General features: G+C 64.3%; 1 protein-coding gene across 2 annotated transcripts in view; it reads right to left on the reverse strand.

The window, feature by feature from the left end:
- Positions 1 to 72: 72 nt before the first annotated feature.
- The window catches only part of ZFPM1 (zinc finger protein, FOG family member 1), a 61,341-nt gene continuing 36,887 nt past the window's right edge, over positions 73 to 24,526 (reverse strand). For both annotated transcript variants that reach the window (XM_081806241.1, XM_081806242.1), the window contains exons 4-6: positions 11,530 to 11,663; positions 2,341 to 2,443; positions 73 to 716 (exon numbers count right to left, since the gene is read on the reverse strand). In XM_081806241.1, coding sequence (XP_081662367.1) covers positions 415 to 716; positions 2,341 to 2,443; positions 11,530 to 11,663 — 539 coding nt within the window. In that variant the 3' untranslated portion in view covers positions 73 to 414. The remainder of the gene's footprint in view (positions 717 to 2,340; positions 2,444 to 11,529; positions 11,664 to 24,526) is intronic.

Raw genomic sequence — 24,526 nt, forward strand, 5'->3', positions numbered from 1 at the left:
TAAAGTCGGCCACTGCCATCCTATGATCATGAGATGCGCCGTGCTCGAGGCCACCCCCCCCCCGAAGGCTATCTGTGCCCCTCAGCGGTGCCCTCGCGACAGGCTGGGTGACCCCAGACCCCTCGGTTCAGCGTGGATGGTGGGAGTGCAGCAGAGTGAACCCGACTTCGCAGCGACACCCTGACTCTGAGAGCACCCCAGCAGGGAGTGAGTGACGGGGCTCTTTCAGCCCAGGTGACACCCGGCCGTGTCTAGTGACACGTGTAGACACGGCCCTGGCATCCGCCGGGGTGGGAGCCAGGCTGCTGCTCAGCATCCCACCTTGGGCATGTAGCCCGCTCTGCTTGAAAGCTGCAGCCGGGCCCGGCTAGTGGGGGGAGCGCGCGGGGCCTGGGGCCCGCCCCGTGCCACAACTCATCGGCTGCAGCACGGCCTGCTCTGCTCAGATCCCCATGGTAACCCACCCTTGTGGGTCCACGGTGCCCAGGTGGCACGGATCGTGTACTCACTGTTGATGACCGCTGTGGCCAGGATGGACGCCATGCCGGCCTGCTGGGGCAGGAGCTGGATGTCGGCAGGGGCCGGGCACTCGGGCTCTGCCGGCTCCTCCTTCACAGGGTGGCTGGGGGTGCCCCGGGGCTCGGCCGTCGTGAGCAGCACGCTCAGCAGGCCGCCTGCGGGCACCGGCTTGGTGAGTCTGCACCAGAGGGCTTCATCTGTGGGGGCAAAATCCTCAGTGGCGGGAGGGCCAGGGGCGGCTCACCCCACCATCCCGAGCCCCTCCCCACGGCCCCCTCTTGGAGACCAGGGTTCTGAAATCTGAGGTGGGGGATGGAGCCCAGGCCCCGGTCAGGGGGTGACTGGCTGGCTCCCCGGGCCTGCCCGCTCCCACCTAGTGGGAAGGCCCTGAAGATGGCCCGCATGGCTGCCCGGGAGAAGGGTGGCCTGAGGGACAGGCAGCAGAGCCCGGGGCCACGGCCCGGAGCTGCCAGGCAGGCCCTCCCACTTCTCAGCGCCACTGTGAGCCGCCGTTCCCATGGTAGCCAGCAGGGGGCAGCCTCTGCCAGCCACCCAGGCACCTGCCTGCTCACCTCCTGCATCCTGCTTGTGGCCACCAGGAACCCTACACCGAGGCGCAGCCCTGCCCCCCACCCCCCAGGCCAACCTCGCGCCCGTCAGCTCTGTGAGGAGCTTGTCCTGCCTGGCGGACAGTGGCCGGAGCCCTGCTGACCGGGGCGGGCCAAGCAGCACTAACTGGCCCGCTTGCTGGCTGGGTGTACAAACCCAGGGCTGACGGCACCTCCAAGCACCCCTTGATGGGTGGGGGGCTGGCGTCCTCCCCCACCCATGGAGGGGGACAGAGGGGTGAAGGGTGGCCCAGGTTCCCAGACGCTGGGCTCAGCACCTGCGCTGGACCTCCATCATGCCACGGAGGCTCCCATGTGGGGACAGAGCTGGAGGGAGGGGCTGCCCACAAGGCCCACTGGGCTGGGCACATACCACCTGGCCTGCCCCTGATGGCCTCTGGCTCCCTCCTGAAATGAGAGCTGCCCGCAGGACAGGGCTTTGCCTCCTCTGGGAGCATTCAGCTGAATGTGCTGTGCACAGGGAGGCAACGTGTCCGTGGCACCCCCCGGAACAGTCCAGCAAAACAGAGCCCCCCACTGGGGAATGAGGCCCTCTCCTGTGGTTGCTGGGCATACACCCTCCCGATGGCCACGCTGGCTGGACAGACCTCGTGTGGCTGTAGAAATTGTCACGATTCTCTGCTGACATCATCCCCTTGGGGACGGAGGGGATCTCCACTGCCCTGACCTGCTGGTTGTCACACCGAGAAGACCGTGTCAGCCTTCGCTTAGGGGTCAAACCTCCCAGGCAGGCGGGACCGTGGCCTTGGCGATGGAAGCCCCCGCCTCACGTCTGAGCGCCTTGAGCTCTCTGAGCAATAGGGGAGGGGGACTGCCGGGCCACTCCTTCTAGAAGGTGCGGGGAGGCAGGCCCAAGAAGGCCAGGGGACGTGGCCCGGCCCCACGAGGCTGGGTCTGAACGTGGCCCTCCTGCTCTTCCCCAGGACGAGCCAGACTACATAGGACTGGAATATGTGTATATACCTTGGCCCACCTGGCCCGGGATTCTCTGCTGACCCCGGCGGTCTCCCAGAGGCCCGGGAAGAGAAGCAGCGCCCCGGCCCCCCGAGACCCCAGGGTGCCCCGAGGCCCGGCCCTAGCTCTCCTACTCTGCTCAGCCCGGCAGGCTGCTTTCCCTTTAAGGGCCAGCCCAGGGCCAGCTGAGCGGCCCCCACCTGCCGGAAGGCCGCGAGGGAAGCGCCAGGATACCAACCCTTCCGGTAGATCTCCGCGTTGGCTTCGGCCTCGGTCAGGGCCTGTGGCAGCGACGTCAGCCAGCAGGGCTGGTCCTCCAGCAGCAGCGTCAGGGCGGGGCCCTGGGGGGGGGAGAGGAGGAGCTCATCAAGGACCCAGCACGGGAAGAAGCTGGCCGAGGGCCCCGCGTGGCGCCCAGGGAGGAGCCTGTGACCCCCGGCAGGGAGGCCAGGCTGCAGCCTGCTGCCCCTCACTGGGCGCTGTGCGGCCAACGCCGAGCACACAGCCGGCGCCTCCCATGCGCGGGGCATTGGCTCTCTTGGAAACCGAGGCCCAGGGAGCAGCGGAGCCGGGATTCGCCCAGATCTGTGTTCTCGCCCTGCCCCCCTGCTCTAGCAGGCTGCTGGGTGCCACGGGGCAGCCCGTGGGGCGCACGGGCCAGACTGAGCACAGGTTCCTCCCACACAGGCCCCCAGAGCGAGCTCCCAGAGCTGAGGCTGAGAGTGGCCTGGAGGAGATGGTGTCTCCCCAGAGAGGGGCTTCTAGGTCCTCCCCGAGGTTGGGGGGTGGTTCCCTGCCTGCTACAGGGCGTGGCAGGCCCACCTCTGTCCCTTCCGCCCCGAGGCCAGCCCACGGCAGACACGAGCACATCCTCCTGGGCCCAGTAGCTGAGGCCCCCAGGCAGCAACATGACCCCATGCCAAGGCTGGCTCGGCCTCCCTGAGGCTCCCAGAGACTGACATCCGTGTGTGGGGTTAGGGCGGAGGGGGGGAGAGGCGGCAAATGGGGGCGCAGCTCACGCAGCACCACCTCGCCCAGCCACGTCCTCTCCCCGGCTCTGTCTGCAAGCCGGGCCTTTGCAGTGCCCGGAAGGCAAGAGTGCTCTGGGCTCAGCCCATGAGGCTGCTGCTGGGGGCCTGCAGAGTGGGGCTCCCTGATTTCTGACACCCAGGGCCACCCCAGCAGGAGAGGAAGCACACAGAGCCTGGTGCCGGGGAGAGAGGGCAGAGGGCGGCCCCGCTCTGCGGCCTGGCCCCCGCTCAGACGTTGAGGAGACCAGGCACAGGTCTGTGGGGGCAGAACCCTGGCCTGGCTTTGCCCTAGGAGGTTGGGGTGACTCCTGCCACATCCGGGCCCTCAGCCCCAGTGCCAGGCCTGGGATCTGGGCCGGCTGCTTCGACCAGGGGTCCCCAAGCTCCGCCACCAGGCACAGTACGCGCCCACTTTGGGGTACTTTTGTTTTATGCAAATAAGTGCCTTTTATTCAGAAATGGTGCATGGGGACCTTGCATCGGAGAACCAGTATCACCTGGAAAGGCTGCCACCTAGACTGGGTGGCTGTGTGCACGCCAGGGGGTCCACACAGCCGCCGGTCGGGACACCACCATGGTGGGACACGATGGTGTGCGAGGTGTCCTCCGAGTCTGGGCACCTCCTTGCCAGCTCCAAGCCCAGGTGCTTCCCTGGGCTTTGCCTCCTGCCCGGGGACAACACAGGCTGCAGAGCCGGGCTTTGGGGTCCAGGCCAGGCGTGGCCTCCCCTGCTGTGACCTTGAGCCAAGTACCACCCTGCAATCTGAGGTGAGCCCTCTGTGCACTGTGCCCACTCGTCCCTACCCTGCAGCAGACTCAGGCCCATGAGCCAAGCGCTCCTGGGGAAACCCCTAACAAGGTTGGGGCGGCGTGGCCAGTGGGGTGCCATGGAAGGGGCAAGTGGTGACTAGTGGCCAGAGGGGTGAGCTCTAGCTGTGGGAGCAGAAGCGGCCTGCACCCATGCCTGCCCTCTCTGCAAATGGGCACTGCCCCTCGTGCTTGGAGCTGTGACCCAACCCACGTGCCTGTCGCAGGCCTGCCATCGCCCTGCTCCCTGCTCTTGGTGGTGGGGCTGGGTGGTTGAGGCCTCTCTGCCACTCAGCCCCCCCGGGGCACTGGAAGCATCGATCTGCGCGAAGCCCTCCCTTCCAGCCGTGCCCACCTGTGTGCAACCAGCACACAGACAACAGGAGCCCCCCTGCCTCCTTGCTTTCGCCTTCCCTTCGGCCGGCAGGACATGGCAGGCAAGGGCCGCGCCTTTGGGTGCAGAAGGCTGGGGTCCTCTGGGGCCCCACGTCAGCAAGTGCCACGGGTCAACCTGGGGAGAGCATCTCCACCACAGCAGGTAACACCCTGCTTTTCACAGACATCTGGTGATCCCACAGCTGGGGGTCCCGCCGGCTCGGTGGGAGCGGGCACAGCGGCCGGGCGGGGTTGCCACCGCGGCGGGTGACCGGCGGCCCCCACGTCCAGCTGCGCTGACCTGGACAGCGGCTTGCAGCAAGGCGGGGCCGGGCCTCAGGAGTCTCTAATGAATATTAATGAGCAGAGGAGGGTGAAAAAAATTAATCTGCTTGATCCTCCGATTGGCGCTGTGGTAACGATATGAAATCTAATTATTCGTCCCAATATTTCTAACCCTCAAACTGAGAATGACAGCCTCCCGGTAGGTTTAATGCTTATCACTCGCAGGAGCTGCGTGCTCCCAGCATGATAAAAACGTGCACGGCTTTGCTGACGCTGCAGCTGCAGATCCCCTCGTTCTCCGTGTACCGCCTGCGAGCGAAGGCGGCAGCGCCGCGGTCCCGCCAGGGCCCAGGGCCCAGTGCCTGCGTGGCGGCGGCGGGCAGGCCGGGAGGACGGGGACAGGAGCAGAACGGGCCGGGAGATCTGGGGCCGCCTGACTCGGCCCGTGGCCCCTCGATGCCGGGGCCTGCCCACCCCCCCACTTGAATGGGGGCGGCTGGGGACACGACCTTCCGTGGCCTCTCTCCCAGGCCTGCGCTTTGGTCCTAGGGGTGCGGGGTCGCCACCCAGGGAGGGTCTGACAGGTTTTCTCTCCTTCCGCCCCAACGCCCCCAGTTCCAAGCAGCCCAGGAACAGAAGCGCCTTTCTCTGGTGCCTGAAGGCATTGGGCCGAGGCAGGCTCTCTTCCCGGCCGACGCTGTGCTGTCCGTGCGCAGGGACGTGGGGTGTAAGCCTGGGAGGGGCTATGTGTTGCTCCCCCGCCCGGCCTGTGCTGCCGGCCACCTTCCCTCCACAAGCGCCCCCGGGTCCCATCTGGGTCCAGCTCACCCTGGACAGGCCGTGTCTGGGTTCAGGAAGAAGCCTCTCCACCCGCCCAGCCTGCAGCCCCTTGGGGTCGTGCCTGTTCCTACTGGCTCCAGGATGGCCCCACCTGGCCCTGAGATAATGGGCGGCCACTTGAAGTTTTCTGGGTGCATCTGAGACCACTCCTTGTTTCCCCCAACAAAGAGGTCAGTGTCTGGATTCTGTGCCTGCCGATAACCATCAGAAACTCTATCTCTGCCCCATCCGCTGTGACTTTATCTGAGGCTGATCCCAAACCTTGCTAGCCATCTCATGAAACAGCATCAGGGGAAAGGGAGATAGGGGCCCCATTCGGGCAGGGGAAGGGGGTGGCCCAGCCCAGTGAGCCAGACCGCCCTGCAGAAGGTCAGTGGGGCTGCCCAAGCCTCCTCCGGGCCACTGTGGGGCAGGCTCATGGGAGGTCAGGGCTGGGGCAGGGCCCCCACCCACCTCCTTCAGCTCATCCTGAGAAGTCATGTCCCTGTCCTGCCCACCCTCCCAGAGGCAACTGCCTTTCTGTCCTCGGCTCTTCCTCTCCCCCAGACCCTGCAAAGAACCTCCTTCACAGATGAGGATGGAGGCCCACAGAACAGAGTGATGCCCAGGGCCACAGGAGGTGGCTGTGCGTACACAGGACTAGAACTGGGGTCTGCATGATCTTGGCTTCCTTCCATCCACTCATCCATCCATCTACCACCCATTCATCCATCCACCCACCCATCCACCTATCCATCCATCCATCCATCCACCCACCCACCGATCCATCCATCCATCCACCATCCATTCACCGCTCCACCACTTACCCATCCACCCATCCATCTACTCATCCATCCATCCACCATCTATCCATCCACCTACCATCATCTACCATCCATCTATCCATCCACCTACCATCCATCTACGCATCTACCATCCATCCATCCTCCCTCCCTTCCTCCATCTACCATCCATTCACCCCTCTACCACCTACCCATCCACCCATCCATCCACCTACCACCCATCCATCTACCATCCATTCATCCATCATCTACCATCCATCCATCCACCTACCACCCATCCATCCATCCCTCCCTCCTTCCATCCATCCACCCACCATCCATTCACCCGTCCACCACCTACCATCCATCCTTCTATCCATCCACCAATCATCCATCCACCATCTACCATCTATCCATCCATCCATCCTCCCTCCCTTCCTCCACCTACCATCCACTCACTCCTCTACCACCTACCCATCCACCCATCTACTCATCCATCCATCCTTCTACTCATCCATCCACCCATCCATCCATTCATTTGCCCCTCCACCCACCTGTCCTTACCTTCCTGCCTCCACCCATCCATCTGCCCCTCCACCCACCTATCCTTACCTTCCTGCCTCCACCCATCCATCTGTTCATTTGTTGAACAGTCCCCCAGAGCCTGGTGTGGGGAGACCATGAACAGAACATGCTGTCCTGATCTCCCAGTGTGGATGCTGGAGTGGGGAGGCTGACAAGAAACAACCAATGGAGGCAGAACGTTCTAGAGACACAGGCTGAGAAGAGCATGAAATGTGGTGGGGGTGAGGTGGGGAGCTGTGTGGACAGCAGGGATGTGGGCCAAGTGGCCCCCAGCCCTCTTCCTCGGGTGGCCCTTGGGCTCAGGGAGGGAACCAGCTGTAAAGGTGGGTCTGGTGCCCATGGCTGCCTTGGCCCCAGTGTGGCGGAAGGTGTTCCAGGGTCCCTGAGACCAGGCGGTTCCTCCTCCTGGACCTCCAGGAGGCCGGTCTGAGTTGACCCTTTGCACCCACAGCGTCTCCCAGACCCTGCTCCTAAAACTGCAGGCGGAGAGGCTGAGGTGTGGGGAGGAAGGGAGTCAGAGACCCAGAAAGGCCAGTGGCAGGCCTCCTGTCCAGAGGACGTCCACCTCAGAGTGCCCCACACCGCCTTCCTCACCACCCTGGTGCTCCAGCCAAGCCCACACCTGACCATCTCCTCAGGGGCTGCCCCGTGGAGGCTCAGGGGCCAACCTGGGCTGGACCCTGGCTCTGCTGCTTGCTAGCTCTGTGGAGCAGGCTGAATGTACCCCCAAAGACATGTCCACCCAGAGCCTGTGGACACAGCCTTATTTGGAAAAAGGTCTCAGCAGATGTGATTAAATTAGGGACAATCCAGATGACATCCTTCTAGATTATCCAGTGTCCTAAATCCAGTACCGAGTGTCCTTATAAGAGCAAAGAGGCAGAGGTGGGTGGCCCTGCTGGGAGGCTGGGCTCTGCTGGGCAATGACCCCTGGTGCCAGCCTCAAGGCTTCTTGCACAAGGGCTGCTCAGAGCCCGTGGGGCCCTGAGGGCCCTGGCCCCACTGCCATCTCCAGCTGAGGGATGGGGGAGGTCCCTTTAAGCCGATCCCTGCATGAAGATGCACGACAGGGCAGAGCTCAGCTGGTCTCATTCCAACCACTCTGGAAGGGGCTTCTCCCCAGTGGACCCGCTGTCCTCCTGGGCAGCCACGGCCCCCGCTGCCAGGTCTCACTGATGTCATGGTGGTCTCATGGCTATAGTGGGTAAGCCCTGGGGGGGACTACTGGACAGATGGGTCGAGCCACTGTGGGCCAGGCTTGGCATAAGAGTTCGCTCATTCATTCGTTCGCTCATCTGCTCATTCATCTATCCACCCACCCACCTATCGATCCATCTATCCATCCATCCATCCATCTGTCCATTGATCCATCCATCTACCCGTCCATCCACCCGTATGTCCGTCCGTCCGTCCATCCACCCACCCGTCCATCCACCCATCCGCCATCCATTCATTTATCCATCCACCCATTCACCATCCATTTATCCATCCATCCATCTACCCGTCCATTCATCCATCCATCCATCCACCCGTCCGTCCATCTATCCACCCGTTCACCCATCCATCCATATATACATATGTTCGTTGGTCCATCCATCCATCCATCCACCCACCCATCCACCCAACCATTCTGAACATTTTTTTTGGTATATGACTACAAATTTTAGAGCTGGCTGGGTTTCCAAACCCTGGGAAGTGGAAGCCACAGCTGGATCAGGGAGGGACCTGCCCAAGGTCACACAGCATGTTGGTGCAGGAACCACTCTCGACCCGACCCCTGCCAGGCTCTGTGCACTTGCTGTGTATTTCCTGGGGCTCCCACCCCCAAAAGTCTCGTGTGTATGTGTGTGTGTGTGGGAGGACTGTGAGGGGAGCCCTGCGTTCCCCCTCCCATCTGCAAGTGGCCCAGGGGCTAAGGAAACCAGCAGGGAAGGGTTGCCACACTCTATCAGAGCCCCTCTCTCTCCTTCCTCTCCAAACAGCTAAGACAAACCGCCTGGCGGCTGATAGCACGATCTGGGGTGGGAGGTGCATGGGGGAGAGAACTGGGACCCATCAGCAGAGCTCGATAAGGGGCTCGCTGAAATGTTAGCAAAAATATTTAGACAATAAATGAAGTATCGGAAAGGCGCGCGTATCTTTAAGAAATCAATCATCGTGTACGGTGTGTCTGGACACTCGGCGCCAAGGCGCAGATAGCGCCTGCTGGGGAGATAAGGGTTAATCAAGGATTTAATTCTGTAGGAGATAAAGCTGCAGGGAAGAGCCCGAGAGGCTCCTTCCTCCCTCAGCTCCTCGGCAAGAGCCTCAAAGGCCACTGGCTTCCCTGGCGCTGGTCCCTCTCTCCCCGTGGACATTATCGCTCTGCCTGGAGAGCGTCTCCAACCTCGTGCCAAGTCTCCCCAGGCTGACCTGCGCCCCGGGCCCAAGGAGGACAAAACCCTCAGAGAGGAGGGCGGGGCGGGGACGTGGCCAGGACTCTGGGGCCAGCTCAGCCCTGTCCTTACAGAGCCCGCAGGGGTCTCAGCTTGAGCAGACGTGGGTTGCAATTCTCCCTCTGCTATTTGATCCTGGTGAGTTTACCAAGTCACTTAACTTGCTGGAGACTCAGTTTCCTCATGTGTAAAATGGGGAGCATGCCTCACAATGGTGTGGGCGGGGAAGACCAGGGCCCAGGCGTAAGGATGGGCGTACCTCGGTGTGTGCAGTGAGCGACACCTGTCTGTCCTGGAGGGACGGACTGTCTCCAGAGTGGGGGAGCAGAGGAGAGAGGTGCAGGCCACACGCAGCTGCACCCCTTTGTCTTTTCACCGCTTATGAGAATTCGGAGCCAGGGAGCTCCCAGCCCACACACTCCTCCTTCCAGCCATGAACTGCCCCTCAACAGCCCACCCTTTGAAAAGAGAACTGCTGCTTGCATGCCTCCAGTGATGGGGAGCTCATTGCCTCAAGAGACTGCCCTGAACACTAGGGCCTCCATTCCCGCAGTGGAGCCAAAGTCTGCCTTGCGGTTGCCTCTGTTTTCTCCCTGCTTGGGCCATGGGACAAGAGGGTCAGCCGTTCCTGTAGGGTGGTGGTAAGCTGCCCTGGGAGGTGGGTGTGCCATCAGCTGCCCCACTTGGCAGACCGGCGACAGCTCTGTCCGCCCACCCTCTCCTCTGCAGGGACGCTGGAGGGTCTGCAGGCTCAGGCCCCAGGGACCCTTCAGGGCCTCCCTGTGTCCCCACCGAGGACCCACAGGCTCAGGAAGCAGACGCTCAAGGAGCTCAGGAGCCTGCCTGGGAGCATAATTGCCATGAGGGAGGAGGCCACGGGACCGGGACCCTGCGCCACGGGGATGGCCTGGTCATGGGCTGGGAGCCCTCGGTCCTGGGCCAGCCTCCCGCTGAGCGGCCGAGGCCTGCACGTGCTCCCCTGAGCCTGGGCGCTCCGCTGTGATGAGCAGTGTGGATGGCCCAGGGGGCCTCAGCCGGGCTGCACGTTTAGACCCTGGGAGACTGCCCGGATCTCTGGAGGCCTAGGCCCCAGCCCAGAGATTCTGACTCGGGTGGGTGCTGTGAACGGCGGTCTGAGGGTCTGCAGCTGGGGACTCCTCCTGCAGCTCCCTACCAGCCCTGTGGACACTGTGCAGCCCGAGTTCCTGCACCCTGGTTTCTGTGGCTGAGAAATGGGGGCTCTGTCAGGCTGGAGCCGGATGGGGCTGTCAGGGCAGCATGGGGCCTCTAGGTGTGGGCGGACCCTCCCCTGCAGCCTGGCCACCGCCTGCTGACCACACGGAGGCTGACCACAGGCCCACACCTGGGGCCTGCAGACCAGGAGGCCCAGCACTGCGGGGCACCCACCAGCCAGGGTGCACCTGGATCAAGTCGCACCTGAATGCAAAACCGGGAATCAAAAAGGGCCCAGGCCTTGGCCGTGCCTGCACGTCTCGGGTGCCTGAGCCCGGGCTTGAGGGGACCCACTCCGGGTGCCTCCTGGCCTTTCAAGCGAGTGGCAGCAGGACTAGGAGAGGTTTCTTGAATACGCGTCACGGTCAGGTCCCTCCTGGTTCCGGTCCTACCCCATGCTGCCCATTCAGCGGCCCGGTTTCCCATACATCAGGCCCTTTCTTCCCCAAAATGTATTTTCAAAGGAGCCTTTGTACCGTGCGAGAGGACGCAGACCGACTTGCCGTCAACAGAAGGCAGTCCACAAGGAACCCCGAAGCGAGTGACCCCGTGGCGGCGGCGACTAGCGGGAGGGCGCTGCCCGGGTGGGTTTCCTACGACACAGGCAGGCCAGAAGTGCTGCGGAGGCGAAGACCCTGCGGCACCGGAAGGACCCATAGGGACGAAGTGAACCCCAGCCTCTGCTGCAGCGGTCCCTCAGCTCCCGGAAAACCTCCTCGCTTGCCCCCGTTCACGAACCAGGTCCAGCCCCCCACCTCACACACCCATCTCTTTCTCTGTCTTGCCAGCTTCTACTCATCCAGTAAGGGCCTCCTCCGGAAAGCCCTTCCCATGTCACCTCCTCCAGGAAGCCTCCCTTGTGCTCCCAGGCAGTCAAGTCCTTCCCGCCGTCCTGGTCCCAACACCTCAGGGCCCCCTCTCCCGACACACTGCACGCGGAGGGGCAGGCGCTCCTGGGCGGGAGCATAAGCCGGCTTGGCTCCAGGGGCGGAGGGGGTCTGTGCCCTGGGCCGGCCTGCGCCCTGGCTGCGGCCCTGCGGCGGGTGGGTGGGCTGCCGGGGGTGGGGCTCCTTACCGGTTCCACCTGCCCAGGGGACGAGGCTCTGCTCTGGACGTCCCCGCGGAACGGGCCCCAGGACAGGCCCTCGGTGAGGCTGCGCCGAGCCCGCACGCACCTCTGCCTGTCCCGCAGCAGCAGCTCCAGCTCGTCTGTGGGGAGAAACAGCGGGGATGTGAGGCGTGCCCCCTGGCGGCGGCCACCCAGCCCCAGCTGCCCAGCTCGGCAGTCCTGTCCCCACCAGGGGTGGGGGTGCCCTGGGGGCCTGGGTTATGGGGACGGCGGCCGGTGTGTGGTTCCAGGAGCTGGGCCAGCCCCTGCAGCAAGCCCTTGTCTGGGGGACAGCAGGGACAGGACGGTGTGTCTGCGGCTGGATTTGAGCCGGTGGGACCACGGCTGCTCCGTGAGGACACATGTCCCCTGTAGCACCTGCCCGTGCCCAGGATGCACGCATGGAGCTGGGTCATCCCCGCAGCTTACGTTAGGGGGGGCACACGGTGGAGGACGAGGACGTCGACGAGGACGCCGTCCTGGCCTCCGCACAGTCCTCCCAGCCCCTCCCCACCGGCCTGAGCCCCCCACATCCACACAGCAAGCCTGTGGTGGAGGTTGTGGAAATGCTGGGCCCTGATGTCCCCATATCTAAGACTTCCCGCCTCCTTGGGCTGCACGAGGCTTGAATGCATTAATCCACCAACATGGTTAGCACAGCTCAGAGGGGAAACCAAGTCAAAGAGCCACGCACCTCCCCAAGGCCCTTGGCGAAGCCAGAATCTGCCCCTGGGTGGTCCTGACGTTGGCTCCGTTCACTCCCTGCAGATCGGCAGGACGGGGACTGTCCCCAGAATGCTGCTGCCCCCACCCACCCTCCCAGGACCGCTGCTCACTTTCTGGAAAGGTCTGGGCCCTGAGTCTTCCTGCCGCTCTGCATGGCCTCTCCTAGCTCAGGGTGTAAGATGCTCGGGTGCTGCGGCCACCTGCGCCATGGTGGGGGGCGGGGCTGCAAACTCTCCAGGCGCCGACAGCTCCCGTGGCTCAGGTGGTGGCCCCCGTGGCACGTGTTGGAGGGCCACCACAGGGTGTGGTCGCATTTCTACAGACAGACGGGCTTCTGCTGTGAGTCCCTGAGACAGTCATTCTCCCCAGGGCGGGACATGGGGTCGGACAGGGTCTGCATTCAGGCTCCTGGGTTCAGCCCAGCCTCACTGCATGGTCCACAGGACCTTCTACAGTGGGCTGAATGATGGCGCCCAGAAGATACCTCCACCTAGAACTTGTGAATGTGCACTTATTTGGAAAAAGGGTCTTTGCAGATGTAATCAAGTTAGAAACCCGAGAGGAGACCATCCTGGATCATCTGGTGGGACCCTAAATCCAATGACAGATGTCCTTATAAAAGACACACAGAAGAGACAGGGGAGGCGGCCACGCGAAGACAGGCAGAGACCAGAGTGACGGGGTCAGGAGGAAGCCACACTGTAGCCCCTGGAGCTGGGGGAGACAGGAAGGACCCTCCCCCCAGAGCCTCCAGAGGGAGCGTGGCCCAGCACTTGGAGAAAACAGATTTCTGATGTGTTAAGGCCCCAAGGTTGTGTGTGTTTGTCGGGGCCACCCTGGGAGATTCACACCGGGCACATCACCTGCCCTGCCTGAGCCTCAGTGTCCTCGTGGGACAAGGGGACGCGGTGGTCACGCCCTCAGAGGGCGGTCCCTTCCCTGATCCCACGCCCTCTGCCCAGGAAGGCTGGGCCACCTTGTACCTTGGGTGCCATCCGGGCTGCCTGGGCCCACAGAGGCCTCACGTGGCCTGCCCTGGTCCCCAAGCAAGCGCTGTGGCGGCAGCCCCACTTCCTGGAGCCCCGATCGGGCAGGCTGTGGCCTTAATGGGCCCGATTATCAGATAACTGCCGGCCTAATGGCAGAGATAAGGTGTAAATACGCCAGGAGGCCCAGCTAAAACGTTCTAACTGGGTCCTTGTCTTCCCAGGGGCAGATAAGATGGCAGGGGACCAGGTCGAGGCTGAGGAGGCCGGCGCCCCTTTATCAGCCCCCCAGAGAGGGGGGCAGAGACTGGCTCTGTCACTTTGCAGCTCGCCCATGAGGGGCCATGTCCCTTGCCAGCCCACCCAGGACACCTGGGCCCCAGCCCAGGGTGCTGCCCACGGGCCACCCCCTCCCTGGCCCCGCAGGTCCCATCCTCAGGGATGGGAGTGTGACCCAGCCGGCACCGTCACCCACCCCTGCTCCGGTGGCCTGATGAAGTCGGCCCTCTCTTTACGCCCCCGGTACAGGTGAGAACACTGAGGACTCAAGAGGTCATGTAGCTGGCAGTGGGATGTCAGGGTCTGAACCCAGGCCCCCTGGCTCCAGATGCTGACCCAGGGCCCTGGCTGTATGTGGGTCTCTGGTTCCCTGCCTGGCTGGCCCTCAGGGGACGGGCATACATGAGGGAGGGGAGGAGGAGGAGGAGAAGACTGTCTAAAGGCAAGCTTGCTGCGACTCATTTGTCCATCCACCCGTCTGCCAAGCCATCCGAGGCTGGTGGGGAGCTCACGATGGACTGAGCCTGTTCACCTCCCCCCCTGACTCCCCAGCTCATGGAGGGAGGTCAAGGGAGAACTGTCCAGCGTCCTCATGCTGTGGCCTGCCCCTCTGCGGGCAACCAGAAACCTCAAAGCAATCCGGGGTCGGCTTGCACTTGGGCCTCTGAACAAGGATGGCCACACACCTCTCTGGACTGCATTTCTCCTGCTGGGACCACAGACGAGACAGGGAAGGTGACCGGGAGCCCCTCCATTTCCACCTCGTTCCCCATCAGCATCCAGAGCACGTGGAAGGAGCCCATCGTGGCCTCGTCGGGCACAGAGCCCCCCTTAGGACATGACACCTTCCACCTGAGGCTGGTGGCCCACCTTCCCATGGGAGGAGCAACTGGGAATTCAGTGCGTGGGGGGCCGGCCCGGGGGTCCCTGAGAGTAGAGGAGGAGTGGGGGCAGCCCTGGGCTGTCTCAGGGCCCCGGCCTCGTGGTGATGGAGGGAAGGAGCTGAGCCAGTGTGCCTCCCCGTTCCGCCCACATGGGCACCCACAGGCAAACAGCCATGCTCCCTAATCGGAGCCCCAGGGCCGGCGGGCCGAGCCTGCCAGATAACAGCATGGCTGGTATTTCCCACGGCAGCCACTCCATCTTCTGGGTATCATGCATTGCCAGAGGGAGGGCTGGCTCCCGATAAAGGCTGCCATTCTGCAAGCCTGAGGGCAGAACCCACCACTCGGGCCTGGGAGAGGTGAGGAGGCCGGGGAGCCGAGGAACTTGGGTTAGGGACAGGGCAATGCTCACCACGAAAACCCACCTTTCTGCTTCAGGGAGGCCGGCTCCGAAGGGCTGTGCATTAGGAAGGGCTATGGCAGGTACCTGGCTGGGGGAGGGGAACATGGCTGGATCTCAGCCCCAGCTCACCCAGAGCCCTTGCTACAGTGCACAACCTGGGCAACTGTACACGGTGGCCCTGGTGATGTTCAACATCCATCTACTCAGATAAGCTATTTCTAGCAAACAGTTCCTGTCCAACCTCTTGCACAGCGGAAACAGGGTCAAGCGGTATTAGAGCCTAGTTAGCACCTGCCAGAGACCCTCTCCTAACCAGAAGCAAAATTGCATCAGCAAAGTGGGGTGGGTGGGGCCACCCACTCCTGGCAGGCTGGGAGCCTCATAAGGGTTCAGCTCAAGGCCAAGAATGAAATAAACGTATAGATGAGTGAGGGCAAGGGGCGAAGGGGTGGGAGACGCGGAGCTGGCAGGCGGGGACTGGCAGGCAGGAAGACACAGTTATTTTTAAACAGCCTCTATAATAGCCAGAGGACCCGTGGCGGCCGAAGAGACAGTTCCCAACCACACACACAGGAAACCTGGGGCCATGAGCACCCAAGCCACGCTGCAGGCTCTGTCTCTGGACTCGGGGCTCTATGCTCACTCAGTCACAAAACCGCGTGTGGGCACCTGGCACAGGGATGAGGGAGGCATAGCCTCTGCCCTCTGTGTCTCCCAGGAAACATGGGTGGTGGCAGCTGGGAGGGTGGGCCAGGTGGGGTGGGCTTCCAGGTGGAGGTGTCCTTCTCCCGGGCAGCCTCCTGTGAGCCGGCTACTTTCTCTTCCCAGCTCCAGCCCAGTCCTGACCTCCACCCCCGTAGTGAGCTATGGGGTGATGCCACCTGCCCGGAGAACGTATGATCCCAACCCGCTTCCTGGCCCCATTCATGGAGCCTTGGCCACGCATCTGGACAGTTTGCAGGGATCCCTCCCTGCCCCACTGAGGTTCTCCCCGTGTACAGAGGAGGGCATCGAGGCTCAGAGAGGTTAAGCTACTGGCTCAAGACCCACGACGGGGAGGTGAGATGTGAACCAGAGCCCCAGCCACGCTCATGGCCAGGTCCCCGACGCCCTTTCCTGGGCTGATGCAGAAGGCGGCAGAGCGACGGGGATGCCGCTGGAAGGGAGGTGGGCGCGCGTGGCAGGCTGACTCCTGCTGTCCTCAGTTTCCCCTTCTGTACGGGTCTCCTCGGGGAGGGGGCAGGCCCCCATGGGGGTCAGGCTATCACTGCAGACACCGCATCAGGGCAAGGACTAATTTATTCCGGCAAACAACCCCACACACACATCATTTCCAGAACAAACACGCCGCAGCGGGATTCAATTTCGCCCCCCAAGCATCTGTGAGGAACCGGACGAGAGAATTCAGCGCTTGCATATTTATATGATTTGAATGTCTGTTTGGGTCTCAAAGCCCTCTGACGGCGTCCCAAGGGGACAAAGGAGGCAGGGCTGAGTGTTGCCCCTTCTGGGGTCCCGACAGAGGGGGTGGCCGGGTGAGAGACCTGGGGTCTGGAATCAGCAGGCCACAGCCGGGTGCCGCCTCTGTCCAGCGCCCGCTGGCCTCAGTTTACCTGCTGGGCCGGTAGGTCTGAGGGTAAAGGCGAGCGGGTCAGTTTGAGAGGCCAGCACTGCTCTTCCTCCCTGGGCTGTCCCGGGTCGCGGGGCCCAGCCCAGGGTGGCCGCTGAGCCACGGCCCCCGGCCCAGCTCTCCCTCATGCCCTGCAGAGCCCTCGGGGCCACAACCTCCACGGTGCGCAGTGGGCCAGTGAGGCGGCGGCTCTGGTCTGCAGAGCTCGAGGTTCCACGGCTGAAGTGTAGCCACTGCCCAGACCTGACCTCCTTTCCGACGGAGGGGCCGGGGCTCTGACCCCGAGCTCACCAGGTCTCGGCCCCCCGCCCCCGCCTTGTGGCTCTGACTGGCGCAGCCCTGTGGTCTGCGGGAGTATCCGAGTTCAGGGGCTACCTCCGCACCCCGCGGGCTGGCTTCTCCTTCCAGGGGCCAGGCGGTGCTCGTGCTGATGGCCGGTGGGCTCCAGAGCAGAGCGGCAAGCCCAGCTGCTCTGCAGCCCCCCGCCCGGCACGGTGGGCTCTGGGGTCAACGCCAACACTCACTGATGTGACTGGCCCATCGCCTGCCCCCACCCTGTGGCTCCCATGGGCCAGCCGGCCCCCGCCTTGTCGGGAGCGGCCCTATCTCAGGGATCACGCTGTTTGCCTTTGATAAAAGTCTCACACACACACAGAAAAAAGGGAGAGAGAAAGGGGGAGAGAGAGGAAGAAAGCCCCAGGGCCGAGCCGGCCCCACCCTGCGGGGTTCCAGAAGTCTCTGTGGGTGTGGGCCCAGAGCAGGGCAGGCTAGGAGGCTGTGTGTGTTTCCAACACGTCCTATATCAGCATGGAAACCAGGCCCAGAGAGGGTGAGTGACTCTCTCAAGGTCACAGGGCAGAGCAGGGCCGGCGGGGGTGAGTGGGGTGGGGTGGCGTGGGGGGCACCGGCTGGCACAAGCTGTCCCACAATGAGGGGCCAGGCAGACCCTTCCCTCACTCGCTCGGCCCCTCCCCTGCAGGTGCAGCCCCCTGGGCCCCAGCCCCGGCGGGGGCATCAGCCTAGGGGCCCGTGTTCCTGAGGTGGCGTGACTTGCCCAAGGTCACTGGCTGTCAAGTCCAGCCCTTTTCCTGCCCCCAACATAGCCCTCTTGACGGGGAAAGCCATGAGCTCGGTGGCAGGTGAGGTCCTAGAAGGACAGAGAGAGGCCACTGCCGTCCAGGGCCTGACGGTCCTTCTGGAACTGTGCCGCCTGGAGGAGGAGGTGGAAGGCGGACCCCTGCGAGTCCCCATGCCGGGGATGACGCAGGAGTCTCCGCCAGCCCTGGGAGCTCTAGAACCCGGGTCTGTGTCCCAGCACGGACATCTCCCAGCCGCGCGGATCACCTCCCTCCTAGCCCTCGGTTTCTGCTGATGTGAAATAGGGGAGAAGAGCCCCCGCCTCACGGGTCAGTGCAAGGTGAGGGGACGTAACGGAGGTGGCGCATGAAGGACAGGGCTGGACCCACAGCGGGTGCGAGGGAGCACTCAAACGCGGCCCCGCCACGGCCAGGGGCCATCCAGCCAGGCCCAGGCCATGGCAGTGCCCACGTGACGCTGGCCAGGCTCTCAACCACTCTGGGCACAGGGCACCCCACTCCTAAAACAGAGCCCACTCTTGGCGGTGATGGGGCTTCCTACGGGCTCAGGTACATAGAGCACCGCAGGACCCCCAGTCCCTCCTCCAAGTCCTCAGTGGTGGGCCACAGCGGCTGCCCCCACCAGCTGCCCACCTGGGTACCCCCAGCCTCAGCACGAGGGGAGATTTAGGACCTGCACACGCGGGCAGAGCCTGGTCACATGGATACACCAAACGGGGGCCGTGGGCAGGCACGCAGGGCCACCTCCTGGACAGTTACCTTGTGAACAGAGCGCCCAGCCAGGGGGGTGGGCGTCCCCCGAAGCTTGGGAACCCCAGGCCTGTGGCCACAGAGCCTCTTGGCTGGGATGGGAGGGCTGATTCTATGTGGGTGCCATGCTGTGCCCCATCCTCTCGGGATCTGGCTGGAGGGGGCAAATCTGGGCTTGGGGAGAACTGTCTGGGGGGCGGATGAGTTCCCATCAGCTTCTGGGAACATCTTCACCTGCTGGGCCCATCCTGTCGGCCGCTGTTTTTGCTTCCTATGTACCGATGAAGCCACAAGGCCAGAGGAGGGGGGCTGGGGACAGGCTGAGCAGGAGGTCCTTGTGCTGGGGCATGAGGAAGGCGTGGGGCTGTGTGCGGGAGGATCGGCAAGGTCCCAGTGCCCGGGGGGCTGTCAGCTACCCCACAGGAGGCCGGCCCTGCTGCTGTCTCTTCCGTGGGCTGGCCTCCTCAGGCCTGGGGCAGTGGCAAGACTCCCACCGGGATGCTGACAGGCTTGGGGCGTCCTTCCTGCTATCCCACCTTGAAGGGCCTGGGACCTGGCGTGGGTGAGGGTCTTCACCCTGCCTCTGGCCCGGGCAACCCCACAGAGCACCGCTGGGAGGGCCAGACCCTGTGGGAGGGCAGCCAGAGGGCCAGGACCTGTGACCTGAGGACACAGAAAAACGAGGACCATTGGCCGTCATCGTTGAGAAACTGTTTCACCTACGATCCGGGACTTCCGGCCCCGCACCGTGGCAGAGCCAGGCTCGCGGTCCCGCAGGGCTACGGCCCCTCAGAGAGGGAAGGCCTCTCCGGGACGATGCCCCACCCCTGCACCCACCCTGGGGGCTGTCACAGGGCCAGGCCTCCAGCCAGCCGTCTCGACGTTAGCTTCTATCACGCGGTGCCCAGCACAGGAGACGTGGCTGAGACCAAGACTAGGGAACATCAGAGAGGAGCCCCTTCCCAGGGAGTGTCCTGACCCACCGCACAGGGCCTCCTGGGGGGCCCAGCCCAGCCCCGCCACCACCGTCTGCAGTCTCCAGCTTCTCGGGCCTGGGCCCTGCTGGCCTCTGGGCCTGGTTGCGGGCGTCCAGCCTCACCTGGCCCCCAGGCGCCCCGAGTGTCCAGGCTGGGTGGGGTGTGCAGGGCCTGAGTCCTCCCTGGAGGGGGGTTTCCTTCTCATCCAGGCCCGAGGTTTTCAAAGGGCTTCAAGCCCAGAACCTTCCTTCCTAAGCAGCCGGGGTTAGGCTGGAGCAGGTGGGTCCCAGAGCTCAGACCTGAGACCTCCTCTGGAGCTCCTCCCTCGGGAAGGGGACTGACTGTCTGCCAGGAGCCGCCGGCGGCCTGCCTGGGGTGCGCTGTCCCCTGGGTGTGCTGCCACGTGTTCTAACCTTCCGTCGGCCACCCAGCACTCTGGCTGGGTGGCTGTATCACGTGGGGCCGGCCTGAGCCCGGGCAGGCTGGCAGGCAGGCGACCTTCCTGGGAGCCCGCTGCAGGGGTCACGGCCAGCAGGGCCACATGGAGGCCGGCTCCGCCGTGGGCCAGTGGGTGCTGGGCACAGGGCCCACCCCAGGGCATGGCCCTGGACACCCTGGCTGGGACCTCCGTGTGCCTGTGTCCTCGTGCAGGCAGGGGGGATCATGCCATCGGCTACCGGCCCCTCCCTGCCTCCGGCTTCCCTGTAGCCTGAGCCCCGCTCCCCCGACCTCTAGTGCTGCGGGGCGGATGCTCACGGTGCACGAACTCAGCCTCTCCGGCGGGCTGTCCGGCCCTCGGGCCGGGCTCACCGACGGCTGCGTCCTGAAGGCACTGATGCTGCCTGGGACCCGGGGGCAGCTGCGTCTGGAGGACGGTGGCAGGAGCCAGAACCAGCGCTGGACACCCCAGAGCAGCCGAAAGGCCACGGGCCCGGGGGGAAGGGGCCCGGGGAGACACGCGGGAGCCCAGGTCCTCCCTCCCCACAGGCTCCAGCTTCCCACACCCCCGTCCGGCCCTGGGGAGGGCCCAGGCCTTCTACAAAGGGTGGCTTGGGGGGCGGGGCAGGCCGGGAGGGAGAGGGCTGGGCCTAGGTCTCCCGGAGCTGCTCTTGGACCACTGTGGGTCTGCACCACCAGCCAGCGGAGTTAGAAGTGGGCAGGGAGGGCGGCCCCTGGGTGCCGCGGCCCCCAGCTCTGCCCCTGCCCCACCCACCAGCTGCTGCCTGGGAACTTCTCTTCCTATCGCTGGAACATCGCTGGAAATTATTGATTTTTTGACACAGAACAACAGCCCATCTTTATCGGGCTGAACCCTGGCCCCAGCTAATGGCGGAGCTGGGGCCTCCTGGGATTGCCAGCAGGGCAGGGTGGGGCCTGCGGGGGCCCTTCACCACTGGGGGGTCAGCAGCCCTAAGGGAAGGGGGTCTGTGGGGCTGGGATGGGGCGGAGCCATCTGGACCAGGCCCTGGGTTGCTGGTAGGGGCCGTGCGGGCAGCTCGGACTCAGCTCTGGGGGAGGTTACAGCTGGGGCTGCCTTGAGCTCTGATCGCCTCATCTGAACCCCAACCAGAGCTCCTTGGGGGTGGGGCTGTGCTCTCAAGACACTGTCCCCGTCCGGGCAAAGCCAAGAGCTCCAAGAGGAGACACAGGGTAAGAGGCGGGGCCCGAGACCCCTTGGTGGTCTGCGTGTTGGACCCGCGATACTGCCCTGCTCCCCACCCTGGACGGGGCCTCCCCTCAGCCCCACGGGGCCCGAGAACACCACCTTCCCGGCACCTCCGAGTGTGGTAACTCATGGTCCCTCCAGCCTTCTCGAAAAGCCAACTGCCCTGGGTCTCTGGGCCGCAGTCTTCCCAGCTATGAATCAGGGAGAGGGAGTCCCATTAGCTCCTGGGAGACCCTGAGGCCTGGGAGCTGGGGTGGGGGTCCCTGGCCCTCCCCAGCCCTGCCTTGTCCTGGCTGCAGGCTGGAAGCAGGATGTGTGATAAGGTAAAGAAAATGCCTCCCGTGCAAACAGCCTCTCGGGTTCCTATCGGCGTCCTGGCCCCTGCCCCCTGTTTTTCCAGCGGCCGACGCCACCGAGGGCCCTTCCTGCCCATCTGGCCTCCAGCTCACTACCTCTTGGCCTCTGGCCTGGCCAGCCCACCCTGCTCCCTGCCTGGGCTGGGGTGTGGCCAGGGGTCTAGGCCCAGTCGCCCCTCTGTAAATGGAGGGTGGTAAGTGAGGGTCTGCGCAGAGGCCGGGTGGTCGCAAGGGTGGAGGGACAGCCCTGGGTATTGACCCCAGCCTGGCAGGTGCCTGCCTCCACCCTGGGGGGGCCAGCAGCAGGCACCAAGGTCAGCCAACGTCACGGAGAACATGACACTGTCACCGCCTATGGCCCAGTGAGCCCCTTAGGGATTACAAAGATCCTTCCAGAAAAGCCGATAGTCCCTGAGCACCTGCTGACCCTTTATGAGCCCTGCGCTTCTCATCTGCCCCACCCACAAAGGAGGCGCTCTCACATGGGGAGGGAGGCTGGGACCCAGGGAGAGGCCTGGGCCTGCAAGGCACGGAACCCACAGACACCTGCTTTCTCGGCGCTGAGCAGCCTGGTCCTCAAGCCCGCCCCTCCCCCTCTCCCGCCAGGCCATCAGGGTGGCTCTTCTCCCCGTTACCAGATGAGGCCAAGGGTCAGAGAGGACCTGGCCACACAGTGAGGGGCGTAACGGGGTTCAAGCCCGGGGATCCAACTGCATCCAGGGCTCTGTGCTTCATGCCCCTGGAGGCGGAGGCAGGAGAGCAGGGCTGGGCCAGGGCAGGGGAAGCGGGTGAGGGGCATGGACAGAAAGCCCAGCTCCTTCCCACCTCTCCTCTGCTCAGGAACCCTCAGGCTCCCCACTGGGCACCGAATCTGGCTGGAGCTCACCGCTGGGCTCCGCGGGGCGTCTCGGCCTGCAGAGCACGGGGCTCACTCCCACCTCCACACCTTGCCCCTCGCTCATCTACCAGGGTGGCAGCACATGCCCTCTGAGACCCAGCAAGGTCCCGGGCCATCAGGGGACGGGCTGTTGCTGCCCTGGGCCCTGGGGCGGGGCAACTGGGAATTATGCAGAACCAGTGAGGGCTCAGGGAGTGGGGCCTCCCCGGCGTCAGTCCCAGAGCTGCTGTGACCGTGGGCTTTGGCGCTGGGTGTGTCCACCCCACGCGAGTGTGTGCAGGGCGATGCACGGGCCGGCCAAATGTTTAGGAATCTGTGTAGAATTTGCTTCTTTTAGAATCATTTCTCCCTCTCCTAGAGATTCTACAGGACGGCAAAATAAATTACTAAATAAATGGCTTCCCATCATCAAGACCGCTGTGGTGGCGCTCCTCGCCCCCCGATGCCTGTCCACGCGGAGAGGACTGTCCTGCGACCAATTCCTAGGAGCTGAACTGCTGAGTCAAGGCAAGAGCTAGGGGCTCCAGCCAGGCGTCTGGGAGCGCCGGCCCAGCGGGGGCAGGACCCAGGCTCGGGAAGCGAAGGACCAGCTGGCCCCGCACAGACCACGGCTGACCGAGCACCTGCTGAGGCCGCTGCAGGCAGCCGGGGCGGGGGGCGGCGCAGAGGCGTCTGTCTTCTGTCTGTGGGGGCAAAGGGGGGTCCCGGGCCGGGGGGGCAGGCGGGCGGGCGAGGGGCCCCCTCCGCGACGACACACAAAAGCCCCCGCGATACCATCACGCCACATTTCAGGCCCAGCTCGGCCCTTTCGGGCAGGATATGACCAGCCCTCGAGCCAATGGCGGCCCCTTTGTCCCATCTCCGGGGACCGATCTTATCGGCCGCGTCCACCGCCGCCGTAATGGAAAAACACGGTGAGGAAATCAAAAGTTACGCACAGAGATAGAGGAATAATAAATAAATAAATAAAGAGCGAGCCCGTGCTGGTGGAAGGGGAGGGGTCTCGGAGAATGGAGTGTCGAGGCCCGAGGGGCGGGCAGCAGGGCTGCGGGCGGGCCCCGTTCCCATCCTGGGTCTGAGAGGGCTGCTGCGCCTCGCTAAGCCTGTTTCCCTGTCAGGTGGGTGTGACCGAGGCGCCCACTCCTTGGGGCAGGGGCAGATCCTGGGAGACCCTGGCACACGCCAGCAGAGGCCACATGGCCACGGCGCCCTGCAGCCCTCCAGCCGCCCGCCCTGCCCAGGCCCGTCCCCGGCCCTCCTCATGCCTCCAGACAGCCCCGACGCCCTGTCCCCATCCCAGAGGAGCAGCCTGAGCCCACAGGAGGGCACAGTGGGCCCAAGGTGCCCAGCGACAGGGGACAGCTGGAGGCCATCTCGGGCCCCGCCGGCCAGGGAGAACAGGAGAGGGACAGGGAGGCGGACAGAGACACCAGCAAGGGGGGGTCCTTCCGGTGGCCAAGGGGCAGGACCAGCGCTGGTCCCAGGAAGAGAGCCCTGCTGGTCTTCACGAAGGTCATAGCCGTGGTGGCCACCGTGGCGGGAACGGCCCGCATCAGGTGCCAGCCCCGTCGTCCCCTGCGTGTCTCCCAGGTGCGTGTCTGCGGCCACCACACCACAGAGGCCACAGGCTGAGCACGCTGAGCTGACACACCCCAGGCCACACGGCCAGGCTGGGGAGAGTCTGAGCTTGGGCCTAGGAGGAGGACAGGGAGAGAAACTTCTGGAAGGGGCCCCAGGTGTGGGCAGGCAGACCCAGACCTGCAGCGCACTGACATTGGGAGGTGCTGGTAGGGCCGAGGAGGCCGCTCAGACACAGCCTGGGGCCAGGGGGCGGTCTGGCCGGGGCAGGAAGCTGGGTGGGAGGGCAGAGGAGGAAGCTGGGCTCGATTAGCGTCCGCGGCCGAGATAGGCCACCCTGGCCACAGATAGCCGCTCCCGGAAGGCCGGTGAGGTCAGCGGGCAGCACAGGGCAGGCGGCCAGGCCTGGGCCCCCACCCGCTGCCGGGTGGCCGACGACTCAGGCCCCAGCCACGTGCCCTGCCAGCTACTGGGCTGCCTACCTGCCCTCCGCCAGGTGGCGTCTATACCCTGGGAGGGGTTGGGGGAGCCCCCAAGAACCGTGTGCGATGGGGCTGGGAGGTGGCCACTCCCCAGGAGGCAGGGCTGCCTCAGTCTCCACTCAAGAGCCCAGTGGTGGCAATGGGACAGCCTCAGTTTCCCCGTCTGTAAAACGGGGGGTGTGGCATCTGATGTCAAATTCCCATCAGCTTTCTCACGGGTCTTGCAAGTGCACCCACGAACCCCTGCGGTCC

The sequence above is a fragment of the Leptonychotes weddellii genome, chromosome 16, assembly GCF_054177405.1.
Source record: "Leptonychotes weddellii isolate Sample4059 chromosome 16, ASM5417740v2, whole genome shotgun sequence".
Taxonomy (NCBI): Eukaryota; Metazoa; Chordata; class Mammalia; order Carnivora; family Phocidae; genus Leptonychotes; species Leptonychotes weddellii.